The sequence below is a fragment of the Antechinus flavipes genome, chromosome 1 (genome assembly GCF_016432865.1).
Source record: "Antechinus flavipes isolate AdamAnt ecotype Samford, QLD, Australia chromosome 1, AdamAnt_v2, whole genome shotgun sequence".
NCBI lineage: Eukaryota > Metazoa > Chordata > Mammalia > Dasyuromorphia > Dasyuridae > Antechinus > Antechinus flavipes.
In genome coordinates this window covers 723,242,850-723,266,772 of record NC_067398.1, presented here as the reverse complement: position 1 = coordinate 723,266,772, position 23,923 = coordinate 723,242,850, and the positions used below count along the sequence as shown (strand labels likewise).

The 23,923-nt window shown below is 40.9% G+C and overlaps 1 protein-coding gene across 1 annotated transcript in view; it reads right to left on the bottom strand.

Moving 5' to 3' along the window:
• The window catches only part of LOC127548942 (vomeronasal type-2 receptor 26-like), a 65,214-nt gene that overhangs the window by 32,788 nt on the left and 8,503 nt on the right, over positions 1-23,923 (bottom strand). Inside the window, exons 3-4 of the mRNA XM_051976630.1 lie at positions 22,337-22,460; positions 18,117-19,107 (exon numbers count right to left, since the gene is read on the bottom strand). Of these exons, the coding sequence (XP_051832590.1) occupies positions 18,170-19,107; positions 22,337-22,460 (1,062 nt within the window). The 3' untranslated portion in view covers positions 18,117-18,169. The remainder of the gene's footprint in view (positions 1-18,116; positions 19,108-22,336; positions 22,461-23,923) is intronic.

Below are 23,923 nucleotides of genomic sequence, written 5' to 3'. Positions count from 1 at the left end.
AATATCTGTATGAATATATAGAAATAAATTTACATATAAATGTATATATAGGCAACAAAATTCCTCTGTGTGTTTAACAAAATACCTATGTAGATGTGTATAACTATAAGAAAGTATTATAGTGATGTAAGAAATGATAAAGAGGATTGCTACAGAGAAAACAGGGGAGACATGTATGAACTTTTGACAAGTAAAACAGAACCAGGGCTTACAGTCTAGCCATTTTCCCACCCAGCTGCACCTGTCAGCAATGGAGAGGACACCACATGGGTCAAGGATTTTTCCTGTTCAGGAGCATAAAATAACATTAAAAAATGTATCTGACCTCTGAACTCCACGGGTCCCACACGATGACATCTGTACAAATTGTAAACTCTTGACTGAGCTGAACTTCTGGGATAAAGTCCCCCACATACAGAAGATGATCATTATAATAATCAAAGTATATATAGTTCATAAGGGCATACTGAGCCTCTGTGCATCTGTTCTCATCTACAAACACCTACTTACCAAGAACGTTCTCAAACTGGGTGTTCTTCAGGAAAGAGTGTAGCTGAAAAGGAGAAGAAATGCTCATCCATGAGCGGTACCCGAGGGAAAGGCAATTATACACAAGAATTTACCGAGTCCTGTGCTCTTATTTTCAGGTGCGATCAAATCTGAGTTTCTTCTGGGACAGAGAAATGACCCTCTGACCCCCGCAGGGTTGCCTGCATCTCTTAGGTTTGTAGTTTCAGCTTCACACTCAAGTCCTCATTGTTTCTCACTCCCTTTATATAATTTATTGCCAAGGTCTGCTTGTAGCATCTCCCAAATATGTTGCTCTTCTGTTCTCTGCTCCTGGAACATCCTCATGACTTCACATCCGGATTATTGCAGTAGCCTCCTGGTGGGTGACTCTGCCTTAAACCTCTCCTATTCTGCCCTCCACCCAGCCTTGGAAGGGATTGTTCTCGAAGTGCAGGCCAGACCATGGCTCTCCTATCCATGATAATCTCCAGTGGTTTTCTCCCATCTCCAGGATAAACGATAAAATCTTTTGTGTGACATTAAAGGTCTAGAAGCCTGAGAGTATAACGGAAGGACAAGGTTAGCATGACATTATGCTCACTTCTATTCAATTTCCACCAAATTATCATCAGTGCTGACATATGGAGGCCTTGCCTTCTGCATGGGATACAGTTCTCAAGATAAAAATCAAATAATTCATAAAACAGAAAAGGGCATTTGATTTAGAACAGGATTGTTATGTAATGTTTCAAAATGGTTGGTGACACTTCTCCCTCTAGGTCAAACTTCCCACTTTTCCTAGAAGATGATCAACAATAGAATAAAAAGAAGCATACTAAAGCATTAAAAGAATAACCAACAAGTCATATCAATTAATGGCCTTGTTTCTTAATTAAAAATATACAAAATTATTATAAAATATTTATGATTTATGAATATTGATTCATAGAGAATTTTTATTTGTAACTACAAAGAAAGTATAAATAAAAAAAGAAGCCAGAGGGATTAAATAATGACATAAGGCTACAACAAGGTTCAGAAAAGAATTCTTATCTGCCAGAGAACCATTCAGTGAAACTCATGGTGCGTCTTCAACAAGCAGAAGACAGAGTAAAGAGCCGATGAGCTTCTCCTCTGATGTGATAGAGGAAAATGATCCATAAATTGGTGGAGGAGTCTGAAGTTTTTTGCTACAGCGCAGACTTAGGAAGTGCTATACATGAATGGCTATGTACTGAGATCCTGCCATGTAAAGGAGGGTTTTGCAAAGAGGGTGGATAGGGACAATGCATAAAACTAAGACCTAGGCAGCAGCAGAAAGGTCAGGATGCCTTGTCAAAGTCCCAGGAAGTAACACACACTCCCCTGCCCCGGGTTCATTCAGTTAAGGAAGAGTTAGCTTGAGAAATTAAAAGCAGCCCCTCTCACACCCCCTGGAGAAAACAGAATTCGCCAGACATCACTGAGAGGGAACAGGCATTTCCTAAAGCCATTTGCTAGTCTGAGAACTTGCTAGCGCTCCATCCTGCACCATTCTGTCTTTCCCAAATAGTCAAATTTCCCAGCCCTCATTTCCAGGCTCCATCTGTCCCAACGTACTCAGTGCCTTTGAGATTCCCTAAGCTGGGACAAGTTTACTTTAGTGACAACATTACTTTGTCCAAAAAAAAAATAGAAAATAATGATAAATTCACTTACCGACAGGAAGGAGTAAACATAAGATCGTATTTCCCACTCATACATGAGATGGGAGGAGTAGAATTATCCCCAACCCTAAATTTCCTGAAGAAGGGGTCCCATGGCTTCCTAACAAGGGCTGCTCTCTTGTTGTCAGATAGGTAAAGCTGGGGAGGAGACACAGCTTCCCTTCCTGGGAACGGGGACGATCTCCCCTTGCTCAGGATCTGCACACTCAGCAAGAACTCTGTCCTAGGGTAGAAAGGCAGCAGGGGCCCAAGCACTTCTGCTGCCTCGGGCCATTAACCCTTCACTATTTACATGAGGTCAGGATGGCCGGGAGGGGAGGGAGACAAGAGACTGAGCCTGGTAGGGAGGGAGAAGCCTGGGCACGGCCTGTTTGATGGGGAATGGGAAGGGAAAGGAGGGGAGAGGGGTTTTCTTTCTTCAACTCTGACTTTAAGGAGAGAGAATGAAAGCTGCCAAGAAGATACAGACAGTAAGAGACAGGGAGAGGGGGGCGGCCCGACTCAGACTGAGCAATGAGGACTTTTCCTGCATCCTCGCAGTGGAAATGAGCACAAGCAGATAGAGAGATACTTAGTTATAAACGGTACAAGCCTTGTAAAGAGGTCTCTGAAACCGTTCTGCTCGTGTTATGTTGCTCATTCAGGAGAGTATAGGGGGAGAAAGAAGCCAATCTCTACATCTGCACACATGTAACAAATGGGCTGAACGTCTTCGTAGCAAATCTGCCCAGATCCTGGAAGCTGCAGCAACAGAGACACAGCCAGGGAAGGAATGAGGTGAGAAATGCTTCTCACAATGCAGGGCCACATCCCCCTGAACAGTAACCAGAGCTTTAACTCTGAGGAAGTGGAGCGACTGCTCATGCTACAGCCGAGTCAGCTGCTTGAGTCAGGGACTGAGGAGGAAGTTTTCCGCACCAGCCACGACCCGTCTCTCTACAGCAGCCCGGCCTCTGATCTCCAGGTCACAGTGGAGGAAACAGAGGGACATTAGCCAGGTCCATGTGCAAGACAAGGACAATGGTGCGAGATGAGTGACCGTTATGTACTTTTTCTGTGTCTCCTGGTACATTTATTTTCAGATAATTATGTTGTCCATTCTTCTTATTCCATTTTCCACAGAGAAGTCTCAAGCTCAGAGGAATTCCAAGGACCAGACCTCCTGGGGCATCTCCAATTGAATCCCTGTGTCCAGGGGACATCATAAGCGCAACATTATATTTTGACCTCTCTTTCCCTTGTTCCAAGTCAGGCTCCATCCCAGACGTGCTTTTTGCAGGGAATTAGTTTTGTGATCTCACGTCAGCCAATAATTTGTAATGGAGAAACCTCATGAAATGTTCTATTATAGGTCACAAGCTTTATTAAATCCTTCAGAGATGGCAATTTCCCTAAAAGACAGTAAAATTGTGGCTTTGATGCTCATCCAGTTCCCTGCACCAGGATCCGTGTGAGCCAGGTCTCCTGCTCAGGACGCAGTGTCATCCATTTTGAAGAGTCATTCTAGAACGTCCAGTGCTCATAGTTTTCCTCTGCTAGTGGGTCTTACTCTTTATGGAGGATTATAACATCCATCTGTTCGAGATAAAGGGAACCTCAGAGGTTCCTCAGTCCAGGATTTTGATGACAGATTTCCACTCTCCCACAACTAGAATAAAGACCCATTCAGGCTCATCATCTTCCCCACCTGAGAAGGTAGAAATCACAGGATCTACAGATACACTTTGCATTTTGGGTGATGGGAGCAATGACTTCTGAAGTCCCAGAGACATTTGGAGGAAATCTTTCATGAAATCTCTACTTTACAGATGAGGAAAAAACTCCCAGGAGAGTAGAATGACTTGTCTGCCTTTACACAATATGGAGCAGAAAAATCCTGAGATTTTAACCAAAAGCTAATTCCCTTCCTACTCCCAGCCACTGCCCTTAGACTAGTTCCCAGGGGCAGTTCATGCAGTCAGAAACCCCTTGTATCTGAGCTTATGGCTCCGGCCTTCCGTCCTCCAGTCTGAGGGAGAGGCACCCGAGTGGATGAGTTGGGGCCCTTTGCGCCGTGATTCCAGTTCAAGAGATCAGTTCAGTCCTGGGGGAAAGGATTCTGCTCCTGGCAGTGAAAACCAGTTAGAGCTGTGGGTGAAAAATGAAGAGAATCAAATATAAAATACTTTGGAATATATGCCTTTGCCTACTGGATCCCAGGCCTTCTTCCCACCTGATTACATACAAGAAGGCAAAGGATCTTATAGCCATAACTAGCAGGGACCTCAGAGGCCTTGTGATGCTAGATTGGTCCCTCCCTTCTCTGGATCTAGGAAATGGGCCCAACAAGGTTCAGGTATTTTAGTCAGGTCTAATCTTCAGTGACCCCATGTTGAGGTTTTCTTAGAGGGCTTTGCAGCTCCCCCTGCACCTTCTTTGATTGATGAAGTAACTGAAGCAGATAAGGTGAAGGACTTGCCTTGGGTCACAAAGTGATTCCAGTAAGTGCCTGATGCCAAATTTGATCTTGCCTCCTGTCCCCTGACTGTCCCTGTCCAATCTGAGACCCTTCCACTGGAAGATCTACTTTTGGATCTTCAGGGAACTTGCTGCTCCCCATGGCGGGGGGGTCAGGGTCATCTCTGGGGCTCATTCTTCCCACTTTGGAGTAAATCTCAGAGAAAAAATAAGTTAAAACAAAGCGTCCTTGTGACTCCTATCTAGGGTCTTCTCAAAGTCCTCAAAGTCCAAAGAACTCCAAAGTTCCTAGTAGAGGAAATTGGTGGAATGAGAGCTTCATTTAACACAGACACACACACATACACTCACTCACAAACACACACACACACACACACACACACACACACGCCACAAACACCAGAACATTACCTGGGACATTTGTGGATAAAGGAGCTATGGTAGAGACCAGTGGTTTTTAACGACTTTGTTTCCAGGTGGATTAATCTGGGATCCTGCTGGGAGCCCTTTGGGCAAGGAGACTTCAGTCAGCCCTCCCCTTCTGGCAGAGAACTGGAATTCCACAGGACTTTGTTGCCTTTCACTCTGACCCTCCTCAGGACCCCTTTTTACCTGGGGATATTGGAATGAATTTCTGGCAAAGACAATGTGTGACTGATCCTTCAGGTTCTGAGGGGACCAGTGTAGCCCATCCAGAACACTAAAGAGACGATGGCCATTCTGGCTAGAAAAGGGAACACAAGACTTCTAGGGGGACAGGCAGCAGGGCAGCTGTTCCTTTCCTTCCCCACAGAGAAGGCCCAACAGGCAAAGACTCAGAACCAGACTTCTCTCTACATCTAATAAACGCCCATCCTCCTTCCTGGAAGGGAAAACCATGGCAGAACTGGAAACAGATGTTTCCATTGGTCCTGAGACCTGCCCACTGGTGGGAGGTCTAGTTCTCCAGGTCAGCCAAAGAAAGGTGTGGATTCAGCTTTAGTCTTCAGCTCCCAGATGATCTAGAATGATCAGCATTGTCATCCCAGAACCTTTGTGCATCAAAGAAATCATCTCCTACTGACAGGTGTCACTGGACTCTAAATTACTCTTTTTTTTTTTTTGAGCAAATGGCACTTTATTTTTATTTTTTTTTAATTTAATTTTATTTAATAATAAATTTGTATTGACAGAATCCATGCCAGGATAATTTTTATACAACATTATCCCTTGCAATCGCTTATGTTTCGTTTTTTCCCCTCCCTCCCTCCACCCCCCCCCAAGATGGCAAGCAGTCCTATATATGTTAAATATGTTGTGGTATATCCTAGATACAATATATATTTGCAGAACCAAACAGTTCTCCCGCTGCACAGGGAGAATTGGATTCAGAAGGTAAAAATAACTTGGGAAGAAAATCAAAAATGCAAATAGTTCACATTCATTTCCCAGTATTCCTTCTTTGGGTGTAGCTGTTTCTGTCCATCATTTATCCATTGGAACTCAGTTAAGTCTCTTTGTCATAGAAATCCACTTCCATCAGAATACATCCTCATACAATAGCGTTGTTGAAGTGTATAATGATCTCCTGATTCTGCTCATCTCACTTAGCATCAGTCCATGTAGGTCTCTCCAAGCCTCTCTGTATTCCTCCTGCTGGTCATTCCTTACAGAGCAATAATATTCCATAACATTCATATACCACAATTTACCCAGCCATTCTCCAATTGATGGGCATCCATTCATTTTCCAGTTTCTAGCCACTACAAACAGGGCTGCTACAAACATTTTGGCACATACAGGTCCCTTTCCCTTCTTTAGTATTTCTTTGGGATATAAGCCCAATAGAAACACTGCTGGATCAAAGGGTATGCACAATTTGATAATTTTTTGGGCATAATTCCAGATTGCTCTCCAGAATGGTTGGATTCGTTCACAACTCCACCAACAATGCATCAGTGTCCCCGTTTTCCCGCATCCCCTCCAACATTCATCATTATTTTTTCCTGTCATCTTAGCCAATCTGACAGGTGTGTAGTGGTATCTCAGAGTTGTCTTAATTTGCATTTCTCTGATCAATAGTGATTTGGAACACTCTTTCATGTGAGTGGTAATAGTTTCAATTTCTTCATCTGAAAATTGTCTGTTCATATCCTTTGACCATTTATCAATTGGAGAATGGCTTGATTTCTTATAAATTTGAGTCAGTTCTCTATATATTTTGGAAATGAGGCCTTTATCAGAACCTTTAATTGTAAAGATGTTTTCCCAGTTTGTTGCTTCCCTACTAATCTTGTTTGCATTCGTTCTGTTTGTACAAAGGCTTTTTAATTTGATATAATCAAAATTTTCTATTTTGTGATCGATAATGGTCTCTAGTTCATCTTTGGTCACAAATTTCTTTCTCCTCCACAAGTCTGAGAGTTAAACTATCCCATGTTCCTCTAATTTATTTATAATCTCGTTCTTTAAGCCTAGGTCATGGACCCATTTTGATCTTATCTTGGTATGTGGTGTTAAGTGTGGGTCCTTGCCTAATTTCTGCCATACTAATTTCCAGTTATCCCAGCAGTTTTTATCAAATAATGAAATCTTATCCCAAAATTTAGAATCTTTGGGTTTGTCAAACACTAGATTGCTATAGTTGACTATTCTGTCTTGTGAACCTAACCTTTTCCACTGATCCACTAATCTATTTCTTAGCCAATACCAAATGGTTTTGGTGACTGCTGCTTTATAATATAATTTTAGATCAGGTACAGCTAGACCACCTTCATTTGATTTTTTTTTCATTAATTCCCTTGAGATTCTCGACTTTTTATTGTTCCATATGAATTTTGTTGTTATTTTTTCTAGATCATTAAAATATTTTCTTGGAAGTCTGATTGGTATAGCACTAAATAAATAGATTAGTTTAGGGAGTATTATCATCTTTGTTATCTTCGCTCGGCCTATCCAAGAGCACTTAATATTTTTCCAATTATTTAAGTCTGACTTTATTTGTGTGAAAACTTTTTTGTAATTTTGCTCAAATAATTCCTGACTTTCCTTTGGTAGGTAGATTCCCAAATATTTTATGCTATCAACAGTTATTTTGAATGGAATTTCTCTTTGTATCTCTTGCTCTTGGATTTTGTTGGTGGTGTATAAGAATGCTGAGGATTTATGGGGATTTATTTTGTATCCTGCTACTTTGCTAAAATTATGAATTATTTCTAATAGCTTTTTAGTAGAATCTCTGGGGTTTTCTAGGTATACCATCATATCATCTGCAAAGAGTGATAGTTTGGTTTCCTCATTGCCTACTCTAATTCCTTTAATCTCTTTCTCGACTCTTATTGCAAAGGCTAGTGTTTCTAATACAATATTGAATAATAATGGTGATAGTGGGCAACCTTGCTTCACTCCAGATCTTACTGGGAAAGGTTCCAGTTTTTCCCCATTGCATATGATGCTTACTGAAGGTTTTAAATATATGCTCCTAACTATTTTAAGGAAAAGTCCTTTTATTCCTATGCTCTCAAGTGTTTTTATTACGAATGGCTGTTGGATTTTATCAAATGCTTTTTCTGCATCTATTGAGATGATCATATGGTTTTTGTTTGGTTGGTTGTTGATATAGTCAATTATATTAATAGTTTTCCTAATATTGAACCAGCCCTGCATTCCTGGTATAAATCCTACTTGGTCATAGTGTATTATCCTGGGGATGATTTTCTGTAATCTTTTTGCTAATATTTTATTTAAGATTTTAGCATCAATATTCATTAGGGAGATTGGTATATAATTTTCTTTCTCTGTTTTCAGCCTACCTGGTTTAGGTATCAGTACCATATCTGTGTCATAAAAGGAGTTTGGTAGGACTCCTTCAATCCCTACTTCTTCAAATAGTTTATTTAGCATTGGAGTTAATTGATCTTTAAATGTTTGATAGAATTCAGATGTGAATCCATCTGGTCCTGGGGTTTTTTTCTTAGGGAGTTGATTGATAGTTTGTTCTATTTCTTTTTCTGAGATAGGAGTGTTTAGGATATTTACTTCTTCCTCTGTTAGTTTAGGCAAGCTATATTTTTGGAGGTATTCTTCTATTTCATTTAAGTTGTCGAATTTATTGGCGTAAAGTTGGGCAAAGTAACTCCTAATTATTGCTCTAATTTCCTCTTTGTTAGTGGCGAGTTCTCCCTTTTCATTTTTAAGACTAACAATTTGATTTTCCTCTTTCCTTTTTTTAATCAGATTTACTAAGGGTTTGTCTATTTTGTTGGTTTTTTCATAGAACCAACTCTTAGTTTTGTTAATTAATTCAATAGTTTTTTTACTTTCAATTTTATTGATCTCTCCTTTTATTTTTTGAATTTCAAGTTTAGTGTTTGATTGGGGGTTTTTAATTTGTTCCTTTTCTAGCATTTTTAGTTGCAAGCCCAATTCATTGACCTTCTCTTTCTTTATTTTATACAAATAGGCCTCTAGAGATATGAGATTTCCCCTTATTACCGCTTTGGCTGCATCCCATACATTTTGGTATGATGTCTCATTATTATCATTTTCTTGAATGAAGTTATTAATTATGTCTATAATTTGCTGTTTCACCCAATCATTCTTTAGTATGAGATTATTTAGTTTCCAATTATTTTTTGGTCTACTTCCCCCTGGTTTTTTGTTGAATGTAATTTTCATTGCATCGTGGTCTGAAAAGGATGCATTTACTATTTCTGCCTTACTGCATTTGAGTTTGAGGTTTTTATGTCCTAATATATGGTCAATTTCTGTATAAGTTCCATGAACTGCTGAAAAGAAGGTGTACTCATTTCTGTCCCCATTACATTTTCTCCAGAGATCTATCATATCTAACTTTTCTAGTATCCTATTTATCTCTTTGACTTCTTTCTTATTTATTTTGCGGTTTGATTTATCTAATTCTGAGACGGCAAGGTTGAGATCTCCCACTATTATAGTTTTACTGTCTATTTCTTCTTGCAGCTCTCTTAATTTCTCTTTTAAGAATTTAGATGCTACACCACTTGGTGCATATATGTTTAATATAGATAGTTCTTCATTATCCATGCTACCCTTTAGCAAGATATAGTGCCCTTCCTTATCTCTTTTAATTAGATCAATTTTTGCTTTAGCTTGATCTGAGATCAGGATGGCTACCCCTGCTTTTTTTACTTCACCTGAAGCATAGTAGATTTTGCTCCAGCCTTTTACCTTTATTCTGTATGTATCTCCCTGTTTCAGGTGTGTTTCCTGTAAAAAACATATTGTAGGATTCTGGCTTTTAATCCATTCTGCTAACCGCTTCCTCTTTATAGAGGAGTTTACCCCGTTCCCATTTATGGTTAAAATGACCAATTCTGTATTACTTGCCATCTTGTTAATCCCAGTTTATGCTTTTCTCCCTTCTTACTCCCTTACCCCCCTTCCCAGTATTAAGCTTGTGAGCACCACTTGCTTCTCACAACCCTCCCTTTTTTAGTATCCCTCCCCCCCTTAGAGTTCCTCCCCCTAATTTACCCCTTTCCCTCCCAGTTACCGTATTCCCTTCCACTTAGCTTATTCCTTCCCTTTTCACTTTTCCCTTCTCACTTTTCAATGAGGTGGGAGAAGTTTCACCATAGATTGAATATGTCTAAAATTTTTCTCTTAATGCCAATTCTGAAAGCAGTAAAATACTCACTACATTCACCCCTCTCCATTCTTTCTCTCAGATATAATAGGTTTTCTTTGCCTCTTCATAAAATGTAGTACACTCACTTTCCCCTTTTTCTGGTACAATGTCCTTTCCACATCTAGTTTCTAGAACAAAGTATACATGTATTCTTTATACATCTTTATATCCGAAATATAGTTCCCAAGATTAATCTTTACCTTTTTAGATTTCTCTTGAGTTCTGTGCTTGTAGATCAAATTTTTTGTTAAGTTCTGGCTTTTTCATCAAAAATAGGTGAAATTCGCTTACTTCGTTGAATGTCCATCTTCTTCCCTGGAAAAAGATGCTCATTCTCGCTGGGTAAGTTATTTTTGGTTGCATACCAAGTTCCTTAGCCTTTCGGAATATCATATTCCAGGCCCTTTGATCCTTTAATGTGGATGCTGCCACATCCTGGGGGATCTTTATTGTGGCTCCTTGATACTTGAATTGGGTTTTTCTAGCTGCTTGCAGTATTTTTTCCTTCGCCTGAGGGTTCTGGCATTTGGCCATTATATTCCTTGGTGTTTTGATTTTAGGATCCCTTTCAGTAGGGGATCGATGAATTCTTTCAATGTCTATTTTACCCTCTGTTTCTATGACTTCTGGGCAGTTCTTTTTGATAATTTCCTGGAAAATAGTGTCCAGGCTCTTTTTTTCATCATACTTTTCTGGGAGTCTGATGATTCTCAGGTTGTCTCTCCTGGATCTGTTTTCCAGGTCTGTTGTCTTCCCCAGAAGGTATTTCACATTCTATTCCATTGTTTGATTTTTTTGGATTTGCTTGACTGATTCTTCTTGTCTCCTCGAGTCATTCAATTCCATTTGTTCGACCCTGATTTTCAGTGAAGTATTTTCTTCACTCACTTTTTAAAGATCTTTTTCTAATTGTCCAATTGAGATCTTTTGTTCTGTGGAATTTTTTTCCATTTCACCAATTTTGTTTTCCAGTTCACCAATCCTATTTTTCAAGGATTTGGTTTCTTTATCCACTCTCTCTTTAACTGACTTCTCCAGGCTCTTTTGCCAAGCCTCCCTCTCCTTTTGCAAAGCCTCCCTCTCCTTTTCCCATTTTTCTTCTAGCTCCCTTGTGAGAGCCTTTTTAATTTCCTCCATGAGATTCATCTGTGCTGAGGAACAGATGATCTCCTCCTTTGGGGATTCACCTGGGGACTGTTTGTTTTTAGTCTCCTCAGGATTTGGAGTCTGCTCTTTATCTGTATAGAAGCTGTCAAGGGTTAAAGTCTTTTTCAGTTTCTTGCTCATGCTGTCTAATAATCAAAGACAAACTATCAAAGAAACAGAAGGAAAAAACCCTTGAATGGAGGCTGTTTTCTTTGGGGGAGAGGCAGGGTAGCCGTGAGGCATGGGTCCTACTGTGCTGGCGCCTGCGCTCTGAGATCCGAGAGAGTGCTGAGACACTGTGGGGGAGGGGTGGCCAGGTCCCGAGAGACTCCAGCTGTTTGGGGTTGTATTCTTCACCCCCGGTGTTTTTAGCTTTTCTGCTGGGCTGCTGACTTGCTGCCGGAGCAAAGTATCTAATCCTGTAGCAAAGCTCTCCCCTCAGAGACGGCTGCGATCATGCCCCACCCCCTCTCCGCTCTGCTCGGCTCTGAGCTGCTTTCTGTGCTCCCGCTGCAGCTGCTGCCCGCAGTCTGCTTCCGATCTAATAACCGTCCCTGCCCTCGCGAAAAACAGACCTTTCTTGACGAGTCTCAAGGATGATTTCTCTTGGTAAGTAATTGTATGTTTTTTTTTCAGTCGAGCATTAATTCAGAGGCATGAAATGAAATGGATAGTGAGAGAAAAACACAGAGGTTACACAGCAGTGTGTCTCCTCTCCGCCATCTTCTCTAAATTACTCTTGACCTACAAGAGTGGAAACTTCCTTTTCCCCTCAGGATTTTTGATCACTGGCACTTTTTTTTGCAAAGTTATCTTTTTTTTTTTTTTGACTCAAATTTGTGTAGATCAGGAGGAGGGTGGACAACAGTGGCTCAAGACTTCATTAGCTTAAACAAAATGACCTTGTGCCATTTTTTAACCATCAGAGTCCGAATATGAGTTGTGTGGAAATGAGAAATAGCGTCTGTATGTATTTTGAAACACTTCAGAAAAATTCAGAAAGGAGCCTCACAGTCTTGTTTATTTAATCTTCATGTTACAAAATGCTTTGCAAACATCCCCTGCTGTTTTCCTTCAGTAGCATCATTGACAGTCTAAAGGAAAGATATGGACTAAATGGCTTGGAATTTGGCTTGCCTGGGCAGGTCCATGTTCCCATGATTCCTTCTTGTAGCTATAACTCCCACTGAAGTGGGAGAGAGGAAAGAAATCCCCTCCCACACCCATCCAAATCACCCTTATTGGGAAGGAATTGTGGAAGAGAATTCAAGCTGAGAGAAAGGATCTAAAAGAAAGAGCTTGACAGGAATCTTCTTGTTATAGAGGAGGGACAGGAGATATTCCTACACAAAAGTCCTCCCCCCTAGCACAGTAGCCATTTATATTTGATCCACCCCAGCCCAAATACCAGGACAAAGGAAAAGTTTCTGTATCCTCCCAGCAAGGTGAACATTATTCAGCAAAGAGCCAAAATGTTTGTCCCGGTTTGTGGGTGAGCCGGGTGACAAGGGGTTTCCTACATTAACCCTCCCAGAGTCTGAAGTGCACTGAATCATTTTGCCAGGTTTTACTTTAAGAAGACTGTAGAATACAGGGGAAACATCCTTGTCCCTACAATGGCAGGGCACAGGTTCAAGGCTTTCTGCCATATTGTGTAAGCCAAAGGTATCTCCCATCTCCCCTCCCCCCCTCCCAATTTGGAACTTATGACCTTTGTTGTAGAAGAACATTTCTCCTTCTATCAGAATTAACTATGAATAAGGCCCTCACACCTCCTGGAACCATCCAAGCCCCAGGATGAAGGAGTGTAATATAGAGCTGTCCCCAGATCAGAGGGAGGGGTTATCCCATACAGAGGATCCAGAAAAGAACATGGGCAGCCCAGGAACAAGGAGGGGAAGGAGAAAGAGAAGGAGGGACTGAGGAGTGGGCAGGCAGGGAGGTCTCCAGGAGGGTTGTCAGCTCTAAGGCCTCTCAGAGCAGAAGGCTCAGATTAATGCCATCGCTTAGACCCACATACTCAAGAACCATGGGAAGTTCTGAGAAAAAAATGTCTGCTCCTTCCCCAGTGCCCTTTCCTAGTGTCTATCAATGACTCTGTGGAAGTGAACATTTTCAGAAACAGAAGTCAGGAGCTGACCTGAGCCGGACAGAAATGGAAATTCAGACCAGCAGCCAAACCTTTGGCTAGATGTCTGGAAATGTCTTGCTGGGAGCTCAGAGCAGTTGTCAAGCCCCCCAGCATTTATGCAGCACTGCTCTGTGCCGGGACTAGGCCAAGCCATGGGGACATTGATGAAGTGGAGATATAATTCCTACTATCAAGGAACTCAATTCAATGGGGGAGACTCCCTGCAAATAACTGTTTAAGCAAAATAGAGGCAAGATAAATTGGAGATCCGTGACAGAGAGCAGTACACTTAAGGAGAATTGGGAAAATCCTCTTGTAAAAGTGAGGCTGTGAAAGTTGTGTTTTCATTTGGAAATATTTTGCACAAAATAAATGACATAAACCAGAAGAGAAGGGAACATGTGGAGCTGAGGGGCAAGCTGCAGCCTCAAGGGGCCCAAGTTGAGCCTGTACAAGTCACTCCTGGACACCATCACCTTAGTACTGTTTGGGACAAAAAGACCTACCCAAATTGACTATTCAGACATGACTCATAGAAAGCAGAATTATTTATTAGAATCTCGAGAAACCGACCCCATCCTGGTCTGTGAGCTGAATTCACAACATGACAGAACCACTCCCTTGGAAATGTTCACAGCTTTCCCACATTTCAGACAAAGAACCTCCAAGATCCCGCCCTCTGTATGCTATGATTGGTCATATAAGCCTGGATTCCCCTCCTTGGTCAGTGGGATGCAGCCGACAAGTTCGGCCACTTTGGACAATGGAATACAGTCCAGGCCTTATCTAAAAATCATGTGACTGGGGCCTATAGGCTCGATCTAATTTAGCTAATAGTCTCTGATCAATATGTGCTTAATCTGTACGTTCTTCACCTTTCCACACAATCCCCCCTGTTGTTCATAAATACATATGTATTTTTCCTCATGAAGAACTTACATTGTGGCCAAATTCGATTGACATCCCTACACATTGCTAGCTAATCTACTCACCTGGACCATCCCCTGCTCCCGCCTCCCATCCCTCTCTCTGTAAAATCATCATTTTAATGGCATCCTCTGTCTGTAAGATCCATGACTGTGATCCTTGAACTATTCTTGTTACCGATGTAATTATACAGGATAAACATGGCGGGAACAGAATGATACTCCTGACTGCGATGTCTGTACCACGAGAGCTGTTTCCTCCAACCACCATCAAACCGAGAGCACCAGCCATTTGGGAAGGGAGGTTTCCTGACCTGTAGAGGCACATGAACTATCCTGCAAGGGCCCTTGGTCATTCCTTTTACTGCTTGTCCTTTGTCATCAATGTGCATACAGCAGGTGGACAGGTTTTGTCTCCCACAGACCCCTCCTTCCTCTGCTAACAGATAATCTAAGGCTAACCTATGTTCTAGAACCACTTCTTCTGTCTGGGTGGCCTGATCAGCTGATAGATTAAGGGCCTGAGCACCTTGCTTAGTTGTTACCTCTAAGACTGCTTGCAGGTGAATTAATCTGTGTAATATATATATTGGTGTCTGATATCCCCAACTACCATTTTGGGTCCATGTCACCGGTCCATATTTCCTGATAATCTGTGCTGGGCCCGGGCACCTCACCACCCATGAGCATCACCAGATTGAATAGATTACGGGCTGCTTGACAAGTGTGATTCTTGCTAAATTCCTTCAAACATCCCTCATTACCCCCTAATGAATGCTGGTGCACCCATGAAGCACTGACCCATGTCACAAACAATAGTTGATTTGCTCCATCTGAATATGCCAAAAAGAGGAGAAAAGTCATAACATGATAAGTGTACTGGAAAGTGCCGTTGGATAATCAAAATGTAGCTTAAATAAAGCATTTAGCTTACACCTAAAAGATTTCAGCTAACTCTGACCATTCCTATGCTCACCACAATCTCTGATATCTGCCCTCTCTGGCCGATGAGTAAAAGGCCATTCACACTCACTCTCTCCCATCCATGGCCCTGCCCCTGTTTGATTTAGGTGGTGCCCCAGTAAGGTACCCCAGATCGATACCACTATCGAGGTTTTACATGCACAGTTCATCGGTTCCTTTTCAATGTTTCTCTCAGCTCGATTTCGAAATTCAGTTTGGAAGTTCACATCCTTCGGGCATCTACCATTCCTTTATTTCTGGTGCACTGAGCCCACCCTTTTTCCCTTGCTGTGTCTGATGTCAAGAAGATCTGGAATGGTCCTTCCCAGCTCGGGGTCAGCTTATCCTCCTTCCACATCCAAACCGGGACCTGGTTTCCAGGCTAGAACTTGTGCACCGTGAATCCTGAGGGAGGAGTCTGAGCAATAAGTCCTTTTAGTTGTAGAGTTTTCAGATGTTGTAGTACAGACCTGACCTATTTCCTTAAAAACAGATCCTTGGTCTCAAATATTGGACGCAAGGAGGTATTTTGAATCCCTTTTGGATAAGGGCAACCATACAATAATTCATAAGGTGATAATCCCACATCCTTCGGGGTTTCCTTCTAATTCTTAATAAGACAAGGGGAAGGCACTTGGTCCAGGGCAATGGTGTCTCAGCCAATTTGGTCAATTGCTGTTTAATTTCCTTATCCAAACACCATATACCAAGATAAGATCAAAATGGGTCCATGACCTAGGCATAAAGAATGAGATTATAAATAAATTAGAGGAACATAGAATAGTTTATCTCTCAGACTTGTGGAGGAGAAAGAAATTTGTGACCAAAGATGAACTAGAGACCATTACTGATCACAAAATAGAAAATTTTGATTACATCAAATTAAAAAGCCTTTGTACAAACAAAACTAATGCAAACAAGATTAGAAGGGAAGCAACAAACTGGGAAAACATCTTCACAGTTAAAGGTTCTGATAAAGGCCTCATTTCCAAAATATATAGAGAACTGGCTCACATTTATAAGAAATCAAGCCATTCTCCAATTGATAAATGGTCAAAGGATATGAACAGACAATTTTCAGAGGATGAAATTGAAACTATTACCACTCATATGAAAGAATGTTCCAAATCACTATTGATCAGAGAAATGCAAATTAAGACAACTCTGAGATACCACTATACACCAGTCAGATTGGCTAAGATGACAGGAAAAAATAATGATGAATGTTGGAGGGGATGCGGGAAAACTGGGACACTAATGCATTGTTGGTGGAGTTGTGAACGAATCCAACCATTCTGGAGAGCAATCTGGAATTATGCCCCCAAAATTATCAAATTGTACATACCCTTTGATCCAGCAGTGTTTCTATTGGGCTTATACCCCAAAGAGATACTAAAGAAGGGAAAGGGACCTGTATGTGCCAAAATGTTTGTAGCAGCCCTGTTTGTAGTGGCTAGAAACTGGAAAATGAATGGATGCCCATCAACTGGAGAATGGCTGGGTAAATGATGGTATATGAATGTTATGGAATATTATTGTTCTGTAAGAAATGACCAGCAGGATGAATACAGAGAGGACTGGCGAGACTTACATGAACTGATGCTGAGTGAAATGAGCAGAACCAGGAGATCATTATACACTTCGACAACGATATTGTATGAGGAAATATTTTGATGGAAGTGGATTTCTTTGACAAAGAGACCCAATTGAGTTTCAATTGATAAATGACGGACAAAAGCAGCTACACCCAAAGAAAGAACACTGGGAAACGAATGTGAACTATCTGCATTTTTGTTTTTCTTCCTGGATTATTTATACCTTCTGAATCCAACAACAAGAGAACTGTTCGGTTCTGCAAACATATATTGTATCTAGGATATACTGCAACATATCCAACATATAAAGGACTGCTTGCCATCTAGGGGAGAGGGTGGAGGGAAGGAGGGGAAAAAAATTGGAACAGAGATTCTATTGTTTGAGTTTCTCTATTTGCAATGTGCATATTTTGTAATTTTTATTTTGTATTTTGCATATATGTATGTATATATGTGTTTTTGTATAAAATATGCATATTTTGTAAAAAAAAAAATAAAGAGACCAAAAAAATAAAATAAAATAATAAAAAAAAAAGAAAAAGAAAAAAAGGAAAAGGAAATATACGTACAAAAATACTGATGTGACCTCTGTTCTTGGGGAAAGAATTGGAAATTGAGGGAATTCTCATGAAATGCAGAATGGCTGAAGAAATTGTGCTATGTAATTATGATGCAATACTTTGATGATTCGTAACTATGATGACCAGAAAAATCTGGAAAGATACATGAACATATGAAAACTGAAATGTAATGTGTACAAAGTCAAGCAATAGAGTGGATTGGTCACCTGTGAATAACTTTGCTTTTTCAACAACAAAATGGTCCAAAACTGCTCTGAAGGTCTTTATGATGAAACTATTGGATGTTACACAGTTTGTAAAAATTTTATTTTTAGGAGTTCTTTTTATTAACCCAAGGAATGATGCACGTATATTTCTCAACAAGGCATTTATATAAATATTTTGTGTAACTGCACATGTGGTATCTCAGTGGTTCTGGGGTTGGGGAAGAAGAGAGAGAATGTGGAAGGCAAACCTTTTTAAAAAGTTACAAATATTGTTTTACATGGAAAGGGGAAAATAAAGATATCACATTAAAAAAAAAGAAGAAGAATTCTTGCTCCTGGAACTCCTTTGACTCTTCTTCTGTTTTGTGTTATTTTCCCACGATGTCAGGAGAATCCCAAAACATTTGGGAATAAAAATGCAGCCCAGTAACCCGGCACTGGAGGCCAAGATGGAGAAGATCTCCACAATCATCACGGCTTTTCCTTTGGAGCTCTGATATGTGGGGAGGAAAGAGACCCAGACGCTACAAAACACCAGCATGCTGAACGTGATGAGCTTGGCCTCGTTGAAGGCATCGGGCAGGTTCCTGGCCAGGAAGGCTATGGTGAAGCTGCCCAGGGCCAGAAAGCCCATGTAGCCCAGGACACAGTAAAATGCAAAGGCGGAGCCCTCGTTACACGTGAGGATGATGTGCCTGGATTCAGAACGTGTGTCTGCCTCTGGAAAGGGGGGATGGGTCCCCAACCAGATGGCACAGAAAAGCCCTTGGATTCCGGAGCAGATGAGAACCACACAGTAGGGCACTCTGGGATGAAGGAACATCCGCATCCTGCTCCCTGGCCCTGTCACCCTGAAAGCCAGAACCACGATGATGGTTTTGGCCAAAATGCAGGAAACAGCCACTGTGAACACAATTGCAAAGACTGTTTGTCGGAAAAGGCAGGAAGCAGTGGTGGGACGGCCCACGAAGAGCAAGGAGCAGAGGAAGCAGAAGGAAAGGGAGGTGAGGAGCAGGTAGCTGAGGTTCCTGTTATTGGCTTGGACTATGGGAGTGTCTTGGAATTTCACAAAGACCCACAGAACCAGGACCGTGAGCAATGAGAGTGAAACAGCTACAGCTGTCACTGCCTTCCCCCAGGGTTCATTCACATCCAGGAAGGTCACAGTCTTGGGGAGGCAGTGATCTCTCTGCTCATTGGGATATTCATCCTCTGGGCACTTCTTACACTGCTCAGCATCTGCAGGAGACAAACAAGGACTTAACGTTTAGATTAAAATATTTCTCTTCATTCCCACGGTAGGAAATAGTCACGAGACCTGCAGCAATTCCTTCTGCTTCCACCAGATGCAAAACCCCTTCACTCTTTACTGGATGACACAGTCACTGGTAAGTTACTTGCTACACTGGCCAGATCAAATCTATTCATGCCCTTGATCACTATTGGCTTTGGTTCAAGTTCTCTTTATTCCTTTTATGTAAGTGATGTCACCTTTTCTTCTTAACCTAATCACTAAGGACAATAAGCTTAGACAGCAGAGCCCTTTCGTGTCAAATATCCAGATTATTTCTGTGTTGTGTTGGGCAACAACTCAAGTTTAAGAGCTACCTGTATCAATGCTTCCTCATTCTTTCTAGGTTCCTGTTTATACCTTTCCGCAACCGATTTATATGAATTTTAAACATTTCCTTGGTAGATACAGGGAATGTGTGTATTCTTGTCTCCTCTGTTGGAATAGAATCTCCCTGAATGAAGGATTCATTTCCTTTTTATTACTCTACCCCTTTATTTATGACCAAGTTCTTCTCACACTAAATGACTATTGATTGACTGATTAATGACTTATTAAATAATGGCAAGTTTCTTATAGAAAACCTGTTTCTTTTATTTTGGAAGTGTTGCTTTTATTCATCCCAAGAGAAATGAAGCCTTTCCAGGATATGTTCAATAGTGAAAATGATAACCCGTTAATACCTTCATTTTATCAATTAATTTAAAGAAAAATTCTCTTTGGATCCTCAGTTGGATTTTTTCACTACTATTTGGAATATTGGATTGAACCTTATTTTAACCCTGGCTTTCAGATCCATGAGACCTGAATTTAGCATCAAGAATTCTTCAATGACATACTAGAACCATTCTTGCTATCAGCAGTCTCTCTGATGCCTAAAAATTATATTTTCCTTCTCATTTATTCTCCCACATTCTCTGTAATCTTCACAAATCTTTTATTGCCCCTGTCACATTTGCAGTGAAAACCCAAAGAGATGTGCCAGCTATGTCACAAATTACCCTCAACTGTTTCAATCTGACTATGCTCTATCAGGAAGTAAATGGCTACTTGAATGCGAATAGGACTTGAAGTCAGAGTTTACATCCTGCCTCAGGAAAAAAAAATTGTTATGTGACTCTGGGCAAATAATATCCTTGAGTCTGTCTTTGTCTTCCTTTCAGAAAAATAAGGAAAATAATTACACCATCTTTATAAGGTTATTATGAGTATCAAATGAGAGAGAACATATGTAGCAAACAATTGACCCTCGATTTACAGGGTTCTTATAAATTGATCACCATCACCCTCATCCTTCTCATCACTAAATCAAAAGTTTGCCCTCATTGCAGGGGAGAGAACCATGTGTGCCCCATTAAAGCAGCAGATGAGATTAAGGGATCATCTAAATTTTGTACAAATTGGAGGATCTTCTCATAGAAGCAGCCTGTTCTCTGGTTTCCTCTTTTGCCTTCTCTCTTAGATTCAAAACCACGTAAAGCCAGGCTCAAATGCAATGCTATTGAATAAGCCATGGCAGCATCCATTCTGCTTGGAGCTTGGGATGCAGTGTTGACTCCTCAAACCCTGTGACCCACGTGGTGATTTCCTTATTTCATGTCTCATTTCTTAACCTCCTGAGCTGATTAATTATCTGATGTCACTCCATGTGCAGTGTGATGAAAACAGGTGATGGCCACGAAGGGGCAGATGCACTTTTAATACTGTGGAAGTCACTCTGCTCCACAATGGTTTTGGTATCTCCCAGAAAACAAGGCCCAGCTAAATACCTGACCTTCTTAGTAGAGATTGATCCTGCTGCAGGAGTTCCCTCTAACAGTCAAGACACAGGTTCAGTCCCAGGGCTATCTCTGCTTTCAACTGTGTTGGTTACAATGTCAGGGGGAAAAGGCCAGTTTGGTTAGCATTCCTCACTATGTCTGACCTTTTTGTTTCTATATTGTTCAATACCATAAAGCATTAGAACAATGAAATAGGGAAAGGCAATACTGGATCATCAGTAGAAAGGGACGACAGCATTTGGATGGCTCCTATGGAGCTTACAGAGTCAGCTTATGGCTCTGGGTTTCTTATGGGACATGAACCATGATCTCTGAAAGACCCTGCTACTTTTCAGCTTTTGATCAGTGTTGGGGAAATTTTCCACTGAAACTAGACCCTTAAGTTAGAGAAAGGTCTGCAGTCTCTAATGTATGGAATACAACTCCCCATTAGGTAACTTTCTTTACTTTTGCCTTCTCCATCTCAATATTTTTGTTTTTATTCCTGTCTATTCATTTCTTTTTATTTCCATCTCTGCCTTTGTCTCTCAGTATCTATCTGTTTCTCCCTTTCTATTTCTTGCAAAGACATCTGTCTTACTCCCTAATCTATAAACATATATATTTACATGTATGTGCATACATAAATATTGACACCTCTACTTCTACATATATACATATAAATATATAGACACTTGTATATGTTGTTTTTAATTTTAACCTTTGTGTATATCCATGACACACTATCTTGGAGTAAAAGGGCAAGTGATTGCAATTCATCAAAGAAATAAGATGATGAATAATTTCTTCCAATATATTATTTTTCTCATTATGCAGCAGGAAAATTTTGCCATGTCATTGTGTTTGTACAGTTCTTGGCTTTTTCTTGGCAAGGAGACTTCCATATATTTTGTCTTGTTTACACTTACCTGGGATTTCTCTTTCTATTTCTCATGCCTGGCACTTTGTTGATAACATGCAAATGGCAGTGATATATGTGGGTTTGTTTTCTATCCACCAATTGTCTTGAAAATGTTCATTGTTTCAAGTAGTTTTAGTTCATTTTCAAGGATTCTCTAAACATACCATATCTCCTGCAAAGAGTGATACTAGTGTTTTTCATTGCATACATGAATTACTTTAATTTCACTTTGGTCTCTTATTGTTAAAAGTAACATTTCTAGTACAGAGATTCATAATAGTGGTGATAATAGGAATCTTGTTTTCACTCTTTATCTTATTGGAAAAGTTTCTAGCTTCTGCTCTTTTCAGGCTCATATAATTATTTACAGAGGCCACGACATTTCTGTAAAATTGAGACAAAGAATATGCTCTTAGTTTTTTTCTTTTTTCTTTCTTTCTTTTTTTTTTTTTACTAGCAGGAGCCATGAGATGCGACCTCCTTGCAGTAACTCACCTATATAATTGGAGGTTTCTCCTTCTGAGCATGGGGAGCAACTAAAGCAACAAGGAGGCTTCCCCTCCAAAGGTGACTTCCTGAATCCAGCAGGACAACTGGCACTACATACGGCAGAGGGGACCTAAGACAGTGACAGGAGACTGGAATAAACATTTTTAACTGACAACTATTTATGTTTGTTTTTTGACATTCTGGTTTGGATAACCACCTCCACAGGTACATAATTAGGAATATATATGAATGATCACATTCTTTCCAACTTATTCTTTCCATTCGTCACCCACTCTTCTGCAACACTCAGTGACAGACCTTCTCCTACAGAACCTTCACACAAAAGTATTTCACACCCTGGACATTTATAAGATAGTCCATGTATTGGCTAATTACAGAGAAGTTGACTTTCCCAGGCTCAGTCATAGATTTGGGCGATATCTCAACAAGACCCTGAAGCTTCTCCTTGGGCAGGGTCATTGTACTGCAAGGGCAATTCCAAGGCAATATGAATTTTGATTTCTTAGAAGTCTTCCTAATAAGATCAAGATTTAAACAAGGATGTCCATTAACAACAGTATTATGCACTATTGTACTGGAAAAGTTTTCTTCAGTAATAAGTGATGAAAGAGAAATGGAAGGAATTGGTGTACTCAATGTAAAAGCAAAAATAACACTTTTGGTAGTTCAAGTGCCTGATGGGATTTTCGAGTGACTGAACTCAGAAATATTTGGAATGTAATTTTTCAGCTTAAGGTATATTGGAATGGGGGGTGAAGCCAAGATGTTGGAGAAGGCACACATGACTTTTTAAGTCCTTCTCATCCCCTCACAACCAAGTATTAAATTCAGCCTCAAAAATAGCGCCAGATTGCTAAAATTCATGAAGATTAGAAGCACACAATTTACCAGCCGAAGATAATCTGGAAGATCAGCAGGTAAGGTTTGTTCTGAGGAGCCAGGAACAGACCAGCACAGGCAGGGAGAGACTAGCGTCCTGAGCAGACCAGGGGTGGGGGTGATTTCTGTGGCTATAGAAGTTATAGAGATGACTCTGCTATAGGCTAACTGTTCTTCCTTGATTACAAAGCAGTAAACTGGCAGAGAAATTAAAGCCTATAACAGAGGGTACTCTAAAAAATGCCAGAACCTAACAAGATCTGGCTAGAACTACCCAAAACCAGAAGTGACTCAGGCAGACCTGTAACACAGCCACACAGCCACATCCTGCAGTACGGGGCGGGGCTTTTGCGGGGGTAGTTACAAATCTGCAAGGCAGGGGGCACAGCCCGGGGCAGCCTCTAATCTGCACAGTGGGGGCTCGGGCTGGGGCAATCGAACTTTCACAGCCAATTGTGCTTCCCTGGGCAGTGACACTTCTGGTCCCTGCAAGGCTATCCACTGCTCAGCCCCTCATACCCACAGCCCCAGGGTGGGCTTAAGCTTGGGGTAGTGAAAATCTCACTGCTCAGCATCTAGCCCCAGGGCAGTTATTATCCCAGACAATGGGGGTTCTTTGCAGGGCATTTTCCCAGCTCAGCCCTGAATGCCTGAGTTATTCTCGGGTGGGGAACTCTTTCCCAGAGCATTCCA